This window comes from Girardinichthys multiradiatus, chromosome 12 (genome assembly GCF_021462225.1).
Source record: "Girardinichthys multiradiatus isolate DD_20200921_A chromosome 12, DD_fGirMul_XY1, whole genome shotgun sequence".
In the NCBI taxonomy this organism is placed as follows: domain Eukaryota; kingdom Metazoa; phylum Chordata; class Actinopteri; order Cyprinodontiformes; family Goodeidae; genus Girardinichthys; species Girardinichthys multiradiatus.
In genome coordinates this window covers 30,730,842-30,744,248 of record NC_061805.1, presented here as the reverse complement: position 1 = coordinate 30,744,248, position 13,407 = coordinate 30,730,842, and the positions used below count along the sequence as shown (strand labels likewise).

The following is a 13,407-nucleotide window of genomic DNA, read 5'->3' as shown; positions in this document are numbered from 1 at the left end:
TTTAACACTGTATTTGATGGACAGAAGAAGAAATTGAGACCATTTTCACTCTTACTTTGTTAAACTGCGGATAGTTTTCTTATAAAAAAAAACACACTGCCTGTGCATCAATACATGACGCCCTTCATTTTAGTTATTTCAGAGTCCAGCGGTCTGTACTGTCTCAGCGTGACGTGTCCTTGGTGTTTATTGGTGTCAAACAGTTAAGTTTCAAAATGACTCGCTGCGCTGTGACCATTCTGATATGTTTATGGCTTCAAGATATAAACATGACCTGTCACGAGATTTAAATTAACTAATGTTCTTCTATTATGTGTGCAAGAGAATAAAAGACATCGGTTTCTTATAATAATTTCCTATAGCTCTCTGTAGTTAGTAAAGACTTGGGTGTACTGTAAAAGTTAGCTGTCCCCAAATTATTGTGTTTTATACAAAGCTTTTTTTAATATACCTACAATGTGTTTTTGCTAGAAAATAACTACAGCAGATCAGGTCTGAAATCTCTCTCCATCTGTTTTATGTTGACTGTAAACATTAATTTCCGTATTACAGTGGTTATTTCGTCTTCTGTGGTGTTTTTTTGTGGTGAGTGCAAAGATTAGTAAGGAAATACTCTCTGGGGTCCTTTGCTGTTGAAGCCTACGCTTTGCAGCCTTTTTCACTTGGCTTAGTGAAAATGCTCATCTGGATAAAATGTATTTCTATGTACTTTTTTCTTGTACTCTTTTATTATACTTTTTTATTATTATTATATTTTCAGGTTGGGTTTTCTGAAAATAATGATCCTATATTTTATGTTACTGCTTTACAAGCAAGTTTAATATTTATCCCTTATTGTCCAGATAGGTTTTTGATAACCCAACAGTAAGCTTTTATTTTCAACATGTTTCTACTGTTTAAAAGTGATAATTACATTTTGGATGTTGAGCCTGATAGAGTATATATGGAGGGAGCTAAAGATTAGGATGATGGCAAGGAGGCCTTCCAGCCTGAAACACTCATCACCAAAGATAAATAATACTGGAAAAATAGCACAGACATGCAAAAAGCTGGTCAGGATTACAAAAAACATTTGATTGATGTATAGAAATAATGAAAGATTTTTTTTTTTTAATCAATTGAGGGGATTCATTGATAAAGGGAGGGTTAATAATTTGACATACCATTTCTTAATAAAATGTGAATTTTATTCTCTTTTGAAAGATGTTTGTCTCATTTCCTTTTTAGAAACAAACTTGTTGGTTGAATGAAAAATATTTAAGATCTAAATCTGTCAGTATAAATAATTTTGGGCCTACCTGTCAATCCCAAAAGTCGAAACATTTCAGGAAAGCACGGCTCAGAAAAGTTTAGAGTTTCTTAAATGTGCTTTAGCAATAATGGGCCTTTTCTCTCAGGTCAAAGGTATATCGGTATTCTGCTTGCTACCTTTTTTACCCCCTTCAAACTCCCAGCTTACATTTTTGTAGCCTGCAGCTCAAACATCATCACACAAACAGCAGTGAAGCTGGATCAATTTGTTCCCATTTGTTCTACTGAAGTGAACTCTTCCCCAGTTTCCCCTGGTTACTGACCCAGCCAGCAAGAGAGCCACCTGCAAACCCTTACACAGAGAGCGAATGAGAGGGGGGGAAGGAGGAAGAGAGCGACAGGAACGGGAGAGAGTAAAACGACAACCATCTGAGGGAGCAAATGGGCATCTGTGGATAAGAGGAGCAAGAAATTTAATGAAAAAGAAGCGCTAAGAGAGCAGTAACTCAGGGGCAGGGATGAGATAGATATAAGACGGAGAAAACTGGGATTTAGAGTAGAAGAAATAGCACAATAGGAACTTTGACAAAGGAGCAGAGGTGTTAGCAGACAATCCACTGTTCAATCAAATTGGAGTTAAGTGGCTAAATAGATTGTAACACCCTAAAGCCGGCCAAGGAACCAGCAGATAAACAACTTCAGCAATATATAGCCAAGCTTTAGGGGCAGTTACGATGGGCAATGTTGTTTTTGTTTGGATAAACTCTGCCACACAAAATCATATCGATTTCTGATTGCAGCAGTCTGTTACTGAAGAAAAAACTAGAATCGTGCAGCCCTTGGTAGCTTAAAACAATTATGGGATGGCATATTTTCCACATCTGGGTATCAGCCAAAATAAGGATAAAACGTTGTATGCCCAGAAATAAAACTTATAATCAGCTGTGCAGCATATGTAAATATTTGCTATAAAAACCCTAGATAACGTCTGGAAATCCAAAAAAGAAATGTTTCTAGTTGAAAATATTTAGCATAACCATTTGCAGAGGATTAAATACCTAATTTCCTCTTCTTCATTGCTGCTACCATGATAGAAACATTTACAGGAATATTCATCAAATATCCCAGTTGGACATGGGTAAAACCCAGACACTTTAGCTGCTCTCTTCATTATTAGCAGCGCACGGGGGGGCACAACCAAGAGCTTTGTAGAGAAAAATGCTAATATATCCAGTATATTTTAGGGGGTACACTTGTCCTTACTTAAGACTACCGTCAGCATTTAATGAAATATTTATAGATGTTTTTTTTCTGAAGAATATTCAAAACATCCCTATATTTCCCTAACAGTAAAATGTACATTTTTCCTTATCACAATGATTTAACTGTAAATGCTGACTAACTTCACTTCCGTTTTAGTTTTCAGATCTTATGTCATTCATTATTATTTAAGTAATAGTATTCACATTCCAGGCTAGAAACGTTGAAGTACACTTCGAAGGTGCTTGCAGTCTGTTGTTTAAACCTTTACTCTATTTTTTAAAATAAATTTGGCTTCTAATTAGTAACAGAGACATATCTTATGAGAAATACAAAGCAGGATGTGGCAACAGAAACAATTTTTTTCTTTATGGTTTGTAAAATAAACTCTGATAAGACTCTGATTCGGGAATTTTGAGACGATCTGATCCTGATTATTGAAATTTAAATATCCAGTGTTTTCACTTAGATATTTATTGTTGTTTCTCTTCTGTTGTTTTTTAAGTGCACGTAAGCAAACAACTCAGTCATTATCAGCAATACTGATGCATTGTATGCTCATACCTGTACTTGTATTTCAGTTTACAAGATTAATAACTACACTATGAAATCTTACAGATTTATTTTGTTTTCTAAGCCATCCTGCAGCAGGTTTAGGTCTGGAATGAGTTTTTTGTTTTAGCCTCTGGAGATTTGGACTTGGAGATGGGTGCGTTGGATCACTGCACCGCTTCGTAATGTGCTTGAGCTTAACGACTGGACATCCTGCCTGAGGGTGTCCTGGTATAGAGAGGAAGTCATGGTTCCATGAATGACGGCAAGTCGCCCAGTTTCTGAAACGGCAAAGCAGACCCAGAACATCACACTAACAATGTTTGACTGTCAGTATGATGTCCTTTCTATGAGATGCTGGTAGGTTATCTCCAAATGTATGGGGATACACACCATCCAGGTTCCACTTCTCTCGTCAGTCTACAGGTTTGAGGTTTGAGGATCAATAAGAGGTTTTCTGGGAAATGTATGATAGAGCTTTGTTTTCTTTTTGGGCTGCAGTGGTTTTCACATTGGAGCTCTCTCATTCATGCTATTTTTGTCCAGTCTCTTTCCTGTTGAATCATGGACGCTGACCTTAACTGTGGCAAGTGATACCTGCAGTGCTTTAGATGTTGTTCCTGGTTCTTTTGTGACCTCCTGGCTGAGTCCTTGATGCGTTCTTGGAGTAATTTTGGTTGGCTGGCCGGACCTAGGAGGGTAATCACCATTTCTTGTTTCCTTTATTAGTGGAAATGGGGCCTAACTGCTGTCGATTAGCGCATCATGTTACATTTTAAAGATTATTTAACCCAGTTCATCTTGTCAGAGATGTTCTGTTTTTGGTTTTGTGATTCTAGAGGTCTAGCAGTACAATGTATCCAATATTGCAGCTTTCCAAAAACATTGGTGAGGCATGTTAAGACAAATGCATCTCATGTTGAGGATGTAAATCACATTTCCACTAAAATAAAGTGAATTTAATTACTTTTATGCAAATTACTTTGTAATTTCTTTAACAAGTTGAAGAACGTGTTTCTTTTCTCGGGGCAAGCCAGTAGAAAGAGGGGATGGGGAAACAAACAACAACAATTAAAAGATGTTAAGGATTCCTTTCATGATATGACAAATAAAATACAACCATAACCAAGTATTGTCAGGTGGAGGGGAAATGGAGGAGCATCATTGTCCAGAAAGAGTTCTGCAGCAAAAGGTAAGTGTAATTACAGAGAGAGAGGTTGAACATTTCTGAATATAGACAGCAGAAACCATGTTCTGTAAAGTATAGAAATATTCAACTTTTTTCCCCATTGTTGCATGATTTAGAAGAACATGATGTAAAAGGCTGCAGGTTTACTGGCGGTATGACGTTCTGAGTGCAACTGCATTTAGAAACCCCAGCATGAAATCAAAGCCATTCCAGTTTCCATGAAGACAAAGTAGAAACTTATACTTTCAATTCTGTATGTCTGTTTATTGAATAAGTCATCAGTAAAAATGTATAAAAAAAAAACTTTGCTTATTGTGTCAAAATTGCCCAAATTTCATTTTCAATTTATATCTGTAAGTCTGCAAAGAAACCATAGAAAACATCTCAGGGCTTGTAATTCTGTGCATAAATGCAAATATTGAGCTTTATTACTTAAAAAAGAATTATACGTATCATTTATGATGCAATAAAATCCGATTCCTACAAGTAATACTTGATCATAAAGCAGCAAGCTTGGTGCAGTTGCACCATTGCTCCTTGCACAGATTGGCCTGCTTTATATCAACATGAAGGCTTCAGACCTCCACAGCCTCAGCCCCATAAAAAGACGTGTCTCCAGTAAACCGCTTGCGTCTCTTCAGTTGGATTCTGACATTCTGGTCATTTCCAAAGAAGCTGCTGAACAACTGTTAGACTTAGGTGGACAAGATCTGCTTAAAAGAGCTCTGTTGCTGTCGCTAGTGAACTCTTAATGGTGTAAATGCACTGAAGTTTTATACATAAATATCAGATGTGGTGTTTGAAAATGGATTAAGGGTCAGTGTCTTTGGTCCTTTGAAATCTAATGAAAGTAGTGGAAAAAGGATATTGCCAGGAAGATTGTTGCCTCTTATTTCTATTCAGATGTAAGATCTCAGCGAAACTTGCGTGAATAATCACCTAGTTTACTTTTAAGAAAGTGCAATTAAAGCTTGGGAAGGCTTCATAGATCTAAGATTTTCAAATTGCAGGAAGGCTCATGCACTGTGCGAGAGTTGTTTTAGAGCTAATGGGTTGAGTAAACAGTCACTTTAAAGCTGATGGTCCTGATAGAAGTCACAAGTGAAATGAACGCCTCTGCAGACGCAGAGCTTCAGGCCTTTTCTGAATCTGCAATCTTTTATATTTCTTTTTGCCTCTTTTTCTTTTCCTCCATATCTTGTTGTACTCTACGCAATCATTGAATTAATGAACATAACAGAAAACTAATATTACTTCACAGCCCTAAAAACACAGTATTGTTAAGAAATCAGTATTATTTACTATAAAATCAATTATCCTTTCTTGCTGCCTTCTGGTCCCTCATGCAATTTGTTGTTCACTCGTCTCGTCTTCGAGCTCAGGCTTCTTTTATTCACTCTTCTGGGACCCCTTCTCTTCAGCGCTTTATCGCCTTTTCTTTTCCCATCTTGTCTTGTTGCCTCTCGCTCCAACTCTCTGGAAATCCCTGCAGATTGTTTCAGTGCATAAGACCAGATAATCACTCTGAAGTCATCATGTCAGCTTTTCTATTCTTTATCTGTTCTCTTCTACTGTTCATCTGCAGATGCTGCATTGATACTGAGAAATGCTTTACCCTTACAGAGGTACAGTGTGTAATATGTTGGGTATCTTCGATTTCTGAATGTCTGGCGAACTAAATGACGAAAGAAACGATTTTTTTGATTGTCCTTCTTTGTGTTTTGTCTGAGCATCATTTGGACAGTCAGGAACTTCTAGCTCACAAGAGATGTATAAATAAGCAATAGCTTCGTAACAATACCACATGTACAGTGGAAAACGCTTTGTAAAATATGATCTTTATTTTGTCATGCTACAACCTCAAAATTGTTTGTAACAACACAGCAACACAAAGCCAAACATAATTTAGAGGGAAAAGTAAATGTTTTTTTTTTTTCTCTTTGCTGTTTAAACTTTTAAAAGTGCAGCATGCATATGTTTTCAGATTTCGCTGCAGCTACACCTGCAAGTATTTTGTGGTTTTTCTCTACCTGGCAGTTTTGCTTTTAATATTTTGGAAAATAACTCAAGCCCACTGAGATTGAATGGGGAGCATCGGTGAACATCAGTTTTACAAGCTTGTCACAGATTTTCAATCAGATTTAGGTTTGGACTTTGACTGGGCCATTCCAACACATAAAAAGTGGCCATTTCTGGTCCTCAAGGGCCTGTGTTCTGCTTTTCTTACCTATTTCCCTGCTAAAAAGCATTTTATGTGTCCCACCAGAGACAAAAACACACTGGACCATTGTTACACAGCTTAAAGGACTCATATCATGCTGTTACCAGGGCTGCTCTGGGTTTTTCGGATCATTATCTAATCCACCTCATCCCAACCTACAGACAGAAACTAAGAGCTTCCAAACCCAAGGTTCACACTGTTAAGAAGTGGACTGAGGAATCAAAGCAGATGCTACAGGCCTGCTTTGAATGCACGGACTGGACTGTTTTTGAAACTTCAGCCACTGACTTAAACCAACTAACTGATGTGGTGACATCATACATCAGGTTCTGTGAGGACATGTGTGCAGACCAAGACCTTCTGCACCTTTGGGAACAATAAGCCATGGTTTACTCCACATCTCAGGAATCTGCGCAGGGATAATGAAGAAGCTCACAGCAGTGGAGATTGGGCGCGGTACAGGCAGGTCAGGAACAAACTAACAAAAGAGATCAAAGCAGCTAAGAGAAGCTATAGTGAGAAGCTTAAGAACAGCATTTCTACTGGTGATACTTAAGCTGTATGGACTGGTCTGAGAAACCTGACTGCCTACAAGAGCCCCTCCACCCATCCTGAACAGAGTCGTCTCCTGGCCAACCGTCTGAATGGCTTCTACTGCAGACATGACAAGAAGCCATTCACACCTCAAATCATCCCCTCTACATCCCATTCAGGAACAAATTCCTCCCATAAAGCAACCAACCCCCCACCATCAGATCCTCTGCCTGCACTAAAGATCTCCGAGGAAGATGTAAATAGGCTGTTTCCGCGCATGAAAACAAAGAAAGCTGGAGGATGTGATAACGTCTCCCCATCATGCCTGAAAGTCTGTGCAAATCAACTCGCTCCGATCTTCACAAGGATCTTCAACAAATCACTGGAGAAATGTGAGGTCCCCTCCTGCCTCAAACGATCCACCATCATCCCAGTTTCCAAGAAACCCACCATTGTAGGATTAAATGACTACAGGCCCTGTAGCCCTGATGTCTGTGGTCATGAAGTCCTTTGAGCGGCTGGTGTTGAAGCACCTGAAAGACATTACAGGCCCCCTGCTGGACCCCCTGCAATTTGCTTACTGAGCAAACAGGTCGGCAGATGATGCTGTTAACTTAGGTCTACACTTCATCCTACAACACCTCGACCACCCAGGGATGTACGCCATGATCCTGTTTATAGACTTCAGCTCGGCCTTCAACACCATCATACCAGACATCCTCCACCAGAAGCTCACACAGCTCAACGTCCCAGCCTCCACCTGTCAATGGATCCACAGCTTCCTGACAGACCGCCAGCAGCAGGTGAGACTGGGGAGCATCTTCTCCCGATCCAGATCAATAAGTACTGGTGCCCCCCAGGGTGTGTTCTATCCCCACTCCTCTTCTCTCTGTACACAAATGGCTGCACCTCATCGGACTCGTCCGTGAAACTCCTGAAGTTTGCAGATGACACCACTGTCATTGGACTGATCCAGGACGGTGATGAGTCTGCATACAGACAGCAGGTGGATCGGCTGGTACAATGGTGCGGTCAGAACTACCTTGAACTGAACCCACTCAAGACTGTGGAAATGGTGGTGGACTTTCGGAGAACACCACCCCCATACACCCCCCTCACCATCCTCAACAACACTGTATCGGCCGTGGACCACTTCAGGTTCTTAGGAACCACCATCTCTGAGGACCTGAGATGGTCTTCACACATAGACACTGTTCGAAAGAAGGCCCAGCAGAAACTGTTCTTCCTGAGCCAACTCAAGAAGTTCAACCTTCCACAGGAGCTGCTGGTCATCTTCTACACTGCCATCATTCAATCTGTTCTGTCTTCATCCATCTCAGTGTGGTTTGGCTCATCCACAAAACAGGACACGTCCAGACTGCAACAAATAATCAGGACTGCAGAGAGAATAATCAGAGCTGACCTTCCCTCCATCCAGGACTTATACAGGTCAAGGGTCAGAAAAAGAGCTGCTAAAATCTCTGCAGACCCCACACACCCTGCACATAAACTGTTTAGAGTTTTACCTTCAGGCCGCTGCTACAGAGCACTGTTTACTAAAACCAGCCGCCACAGAGACAGTTTTTTCCCCCAGGCTGTTTCTCTGTTGAACATTCAATAGAGTATAAAACAACAGCATACAGATGTTGCAAATGCACCTTTTTTATTAGATATGTGTATATTGTACATTGTAAATTTGTATATTCTGTAATGCAAAAACACAACAAAAGAGCAAAGTGTACCGGAGTCAAATTCCTTGTTTGGATGTACGAACTTGGCAATAAAGCTGATTCTGATTCTGAAAATGGAAGTGATGTTAATAAATTGCAGTCTTTTTAAACACTATGGCAGGCAAGGGAGGCAGTTAAATGATTTGAATCAGGTTTGTTTCCTTTGATGACCGACCGGTAAAACCCATCTCTGGTAATCATTCCATTGAAGTGCTGGCTGTATGTTTAGGGTTAGTTCTTGCTGGAATGATAACCTTTGCCATAGTCTCAAGTCTTCTGGGGCCTTTAACAGGTCTTTTTCCAGGATTGTCCCTGTTTTTAGCTCCTTCCATCTTCCCATTACCTCTGAACAGCTTCCCTGTCCCTGCTGTAGAAAAGCATCCCCGCAGCATGATGCTGCCACAACCATCATTCACGGTTGGGATGGTGTGTTCAGGGTGACATCCTTTGTTGGGTTTCTGCTACACATTACATTTTGCATACAGGCCTAAAAGTTTTACTATGGTCCTATCTGACCAGAGGACTTTCTTCTGCATGTTTGCTCTGCCCCCTACTTGGTTTTCGGCAAACTGCAAACAGGATGTCTTTTTTTCAGTTATGGCTTCCTGATACTTTTCCATAAAGGCCAGATTTGTGAGGCGCATCACTCATGTCCTGTCTTCAGATCGATGTGAATCTGTAACTCCTCCAGAGGTACCATGGGACTATTAGCTGATTCTCTGATCAGTGCTGTCCTTGCACGGCTCGTTAGTTTAGATAGACAGGCATGTCTTGGTAGGTTTGCAGTTGTTTCATTCTTTCTATTTTCGCATGATGGATCCAAAAGTGTTTTCGTAATATGTTCAAAGCTGGGACATTGTTTGACATTGTGCTCCTTGGTCTCTGTGATGCTGTTTAAGTTATGTTCTCTAACAAACCTCTGAGGACTTCACAGAGCAGCTGGATTTCTACTGAGATTGAGTTATCCTTATAAGGGCTCTATATACTAATTAGTAGATTTCTGAAGATATTTAAATAGTGTTATCAGAACTTAGGGGCTTAATTAAAATATACACCACACTTTCTAGATTTTGTATTTCTTTTAAATGTATTAAATTATGTCTAATTTTCCTTTCTCTTCAGTTTTGTGCTACTTACTGTATATGTTGCTCTGTCTGTTTGTGGTTGTAACATGACAAAATCCCTCCTTGCGCAGGTGTCTTGTGTGTTACTGTCTATATATTTTGTTTCATAATAGCTGGATTTTTCTTATTAATTTTACACACTGGCTGTTATTTTCTGTATTTTAGAAGACTCCCTTGGTTCTTTGGTTAAGCTTCTAAACGCTGACCTATAAATAGTCAGAAAGAAAATCACAAAAGCCCAATGAATGAACTAGTGTTGACTACAAAAACTTACAATTTTGTGAAGAAGCAGCAACGCATTAATCAATTTTCCAGTAACTGAAATTGGACAGATTTCAGTTGATTGGCTCTGATCTGGGATCAGATAGTTGGCTCTGATCTGGGATCAGATAGTTGAATATAGGAAAATCTGACATGTATCCTATTCATTAAATGCATCAAGTAAGAAAACCCTCTCTCTCTCTCTTTCTCTCTCGTCTTTAAAGGCATGTTCTGTCATGCGTTTTGAGTTTAGATATAATAAAGGAGCCATGCTTTTGTGCACAAATGGGAAAACTTGTAAACCCATCATTTTACGTTTGACGTTTGTTATATTTAGTTGCTGAATTAAAACAAACGTTTAGAAATTTGTGGTGCGTTCTAATCTTCAGAAAGAAAATCAGAATTGACAATTCAGGCGTCAGATATCTGTATCAGGCGGTTAAAGCACGATTGGTCTTTCTCGACAAAGAAACAGGTTTAAAGCTGGCTGGTTTTATTGTACAGGCATCTATGTTTACGAGTCTAAGGCAAAGAGCTAATCTGATCCTGTTTTTTCATTAGCTTCTACAGTGAGGTTATTTAGAAAAAACGGATTTGCTAAAGAAAGTGTATAGAGAATTACTGGGTGTTTTTATAAGTATTTTTTCCTGACAACTGCAAAAATTGCAGTTGTCCAGTTTCTTCATGTTCTTTGCAAATGATTGCACATCATGTCACCATTTAATTTTCAGCTAATAGCTCTTTGAAAATCACCATTAGTTCAAATGACCATTAGGTGTTTTTTTTTTTGTGCATTTTCTGTAGATGGATCTTAATAAATCTCAACAAATGCTGTCTGTGTTTTAACCACTAGTAACACAGTAGCTGAATTTGGATGTTAAAATTAGCTCTCTGTTCATTTTTCTGTCATTTGTAAGCCCGACACTGATTTGTTCCTTGAGTTAGCTGCTTTCTTTGAAAGGATTTTAGGTCCGTAGTAGGTGCAACACCTAGATACAGTAGTGGGAAGACCTTCAGAGAGTCTGGAAAGCTGCAGCTAAAGATGGCCTTAAAAACAAAATAAATGTTCTGTCTTCAAAGATAAAAACCTAAATAAAAAAAAGACAGGGTTAAGACTTCTACAAAGCAATTTAATTTGTCTTCTTTGTTGCACATGTTTAGGTGCAAAATGAAATTCTATACTATTTGCCTTTTTCTTCCATGCATGTTATGTCTGGTCTTATTTCGGTTTCTTTGCTATCATCTGTGGGTGTAAACTCTCGAAGGAGACTTTTAGACGTATGAAGTCTGCTAGACTAAACACGAAGAAGCGGATTTCATCAGGGCTAAGCAAGTGGGTCCAGCTGTCCGGCTCAGATCCAGCGAAATCCTGTGTTTTGAAATCAGAAAATGCCGTCTGAAACCAGGGTGAGATTCTTTCTAAGGATGGGCCTGTGATTTGAAGCAAGCCCACAACATCTGAGAGGCTGTTGTTACTTGAGAGTCTTCGACATGAACACAGCAAAACATTTTAGCCAGAAGGCATATGGTGCGTAATTTATGAAGAAATAACCTTGAATTTATTTGTGGTAAGTTGAGGTTGTTGTGGTGCTTTTCCCATAAAAAAAAAACTTTGAGCTTCACCTCCTCTTTGTGTCTTCTTATAATTACCACTATTCATTTGTACATTAAAACCAGATGTTTAAATCCACTGTATAAAAGTGACACTTTTTTTTTTCGAGAAGTTATCTTACAGCACATTTAACCTTTTATGCCTTTAAACTATTTGGGAGAGTCTAGATGTTGACATAATGGCTTTGTAAGCTTCTGAGTAATTGACAGTGTTTCAGTAAAATTGAGGACAATCTTTGGATGTATGTAACTGTTTTTTGTGTGGCATCATGGGAAATTTTAAAGCAATCAGCCAAAATATCAGGAAGAGAATGGTGAACCTCCATAACTCTTTTTCTTTCTTGGGTACAATTTCCAAAACAAAAAATCCATAGGAACATTCTCAAATCATATTGTTCAGAAAGAGGAGGTTCTTTGTCCCGGAGATTATTTGCTTTGTGGAGAAATCAATCCCAGAACCTAAGCAAAACATCTTGTGAGGATGCTTGCTGAAACCATTTAAAGGACTTGTTTTACATTATCCTCTGTAAAACAAGTCCTACACGGACATGGGCTGAAAGACCATTCAGTTACAAAGAAAACAATTATTCCAACAGAAACAGTCAGATCACAATTAGTAATTGCACTCTGAGACAAAGACCTATTTCTGGAGATATGTCCTGCGGTATCATTACATTTGGAGGAAAAACTAGGAAGCTTGAACACCAAGCCGACAGGGCTGGCAGCATCAGGCTGTGTGAGTGTTTTGCTGCAGGAGAGACTGGTGCACGTCAATAAATGGATGGCCTGATGAGAAAAGATCATCACCTGGAAATACATTAACAGCCTCTCAAGTCAGCAGCCAGGAAGTTGAAGCTTGGCTGCAAACTGACCCTCCAAATAGACATTGATCCTAAACATACCTCCAGATCAGCTACAAATTGGCGTGTTTGAGTGAAACCGGCATGACCTCAAACAGGAAAATTTTATTCTGATTTGATGTCGGACAGTGAGGGAAAAAAGCATAAAACCTTGTTAAATTGATTTACTGTCGATTCATAAAGTTCATACTGACTGAGCTCGTACTACATATTCTCTGTGAAAATTATAGTTTCAACAGCATGAAATATATTTTAGTCTCTTGGCTCACAGGTAACCAATTATCTTTTCTTTTACGTCACGTTTGAATGTTTTATTTGGTATATGTGATAAATTAAGACATGAGGTGCCGATATTGAACTTTATCTTGTTTGCTCATTGGGTTAGCTCAGAGCTAATTTTCTTGCTGTGTGTGTGTAATTAGTAGTAATCTCAGTTTCTGCCAACTCATACCTGTGTGTGTGTGTGTGTGTGTGTGTGTGTGTGTGTGTGTGTGTGTGTGTGCTCGTTTCAGGTGGAGTGGATAGAACAGCAGGTGGTGAAGAGGAGGATCAAGAGGGATTACAAACCTGTCCCTCCCCTTTCCCAGACAAGCCCCGCCCACAGCAACGTGGCCCAAAACAACATTTTCTACAACGACGCCAAGTGGAGCAGTATGTGGTACATTGTGAGTACTCTGTATACTCAGAGGACTGTGTTCTGCCCACTTTTCCCCAGATTGTGGGTCAAAGGTCTGACCGTGGCGCGGTGTGACCCTGACTACTGCTGTGTCAGTGGGATTCATGAGTGTTTTCCCTGAAATAAAACAGTTGTGGT

The 13,407-nt window shown here is 39.4% G+C and overlaps 1 protein-coding gene across 7 annotated transcripts in view; it reads left to right on the top strand.

Moving 5' to 3' along the window:
- pcsk5b (proprotein convertase subtilisin/kexin type 5b) overlaps positions 1-13,407 on the top strand; it is a 117,894-nt gene that overhangs the window by 14,144 nt on the left and 90,343 nt on the right. For all 7 annotated transcript variants that reach the window (XM_047380889.1, XM_047380890.1, XM_047380891.1 and 4 more), the window contains exon 3: positions 13,106-13,258. In XM_047380889.1, coding sequence (XP_047236845.1) covers positions 13,106-13,258 — 153 coding nt within the window. The remainder of the gene's footprint in view (positions 1-13,105; positions 13,259-13,407) is intronic.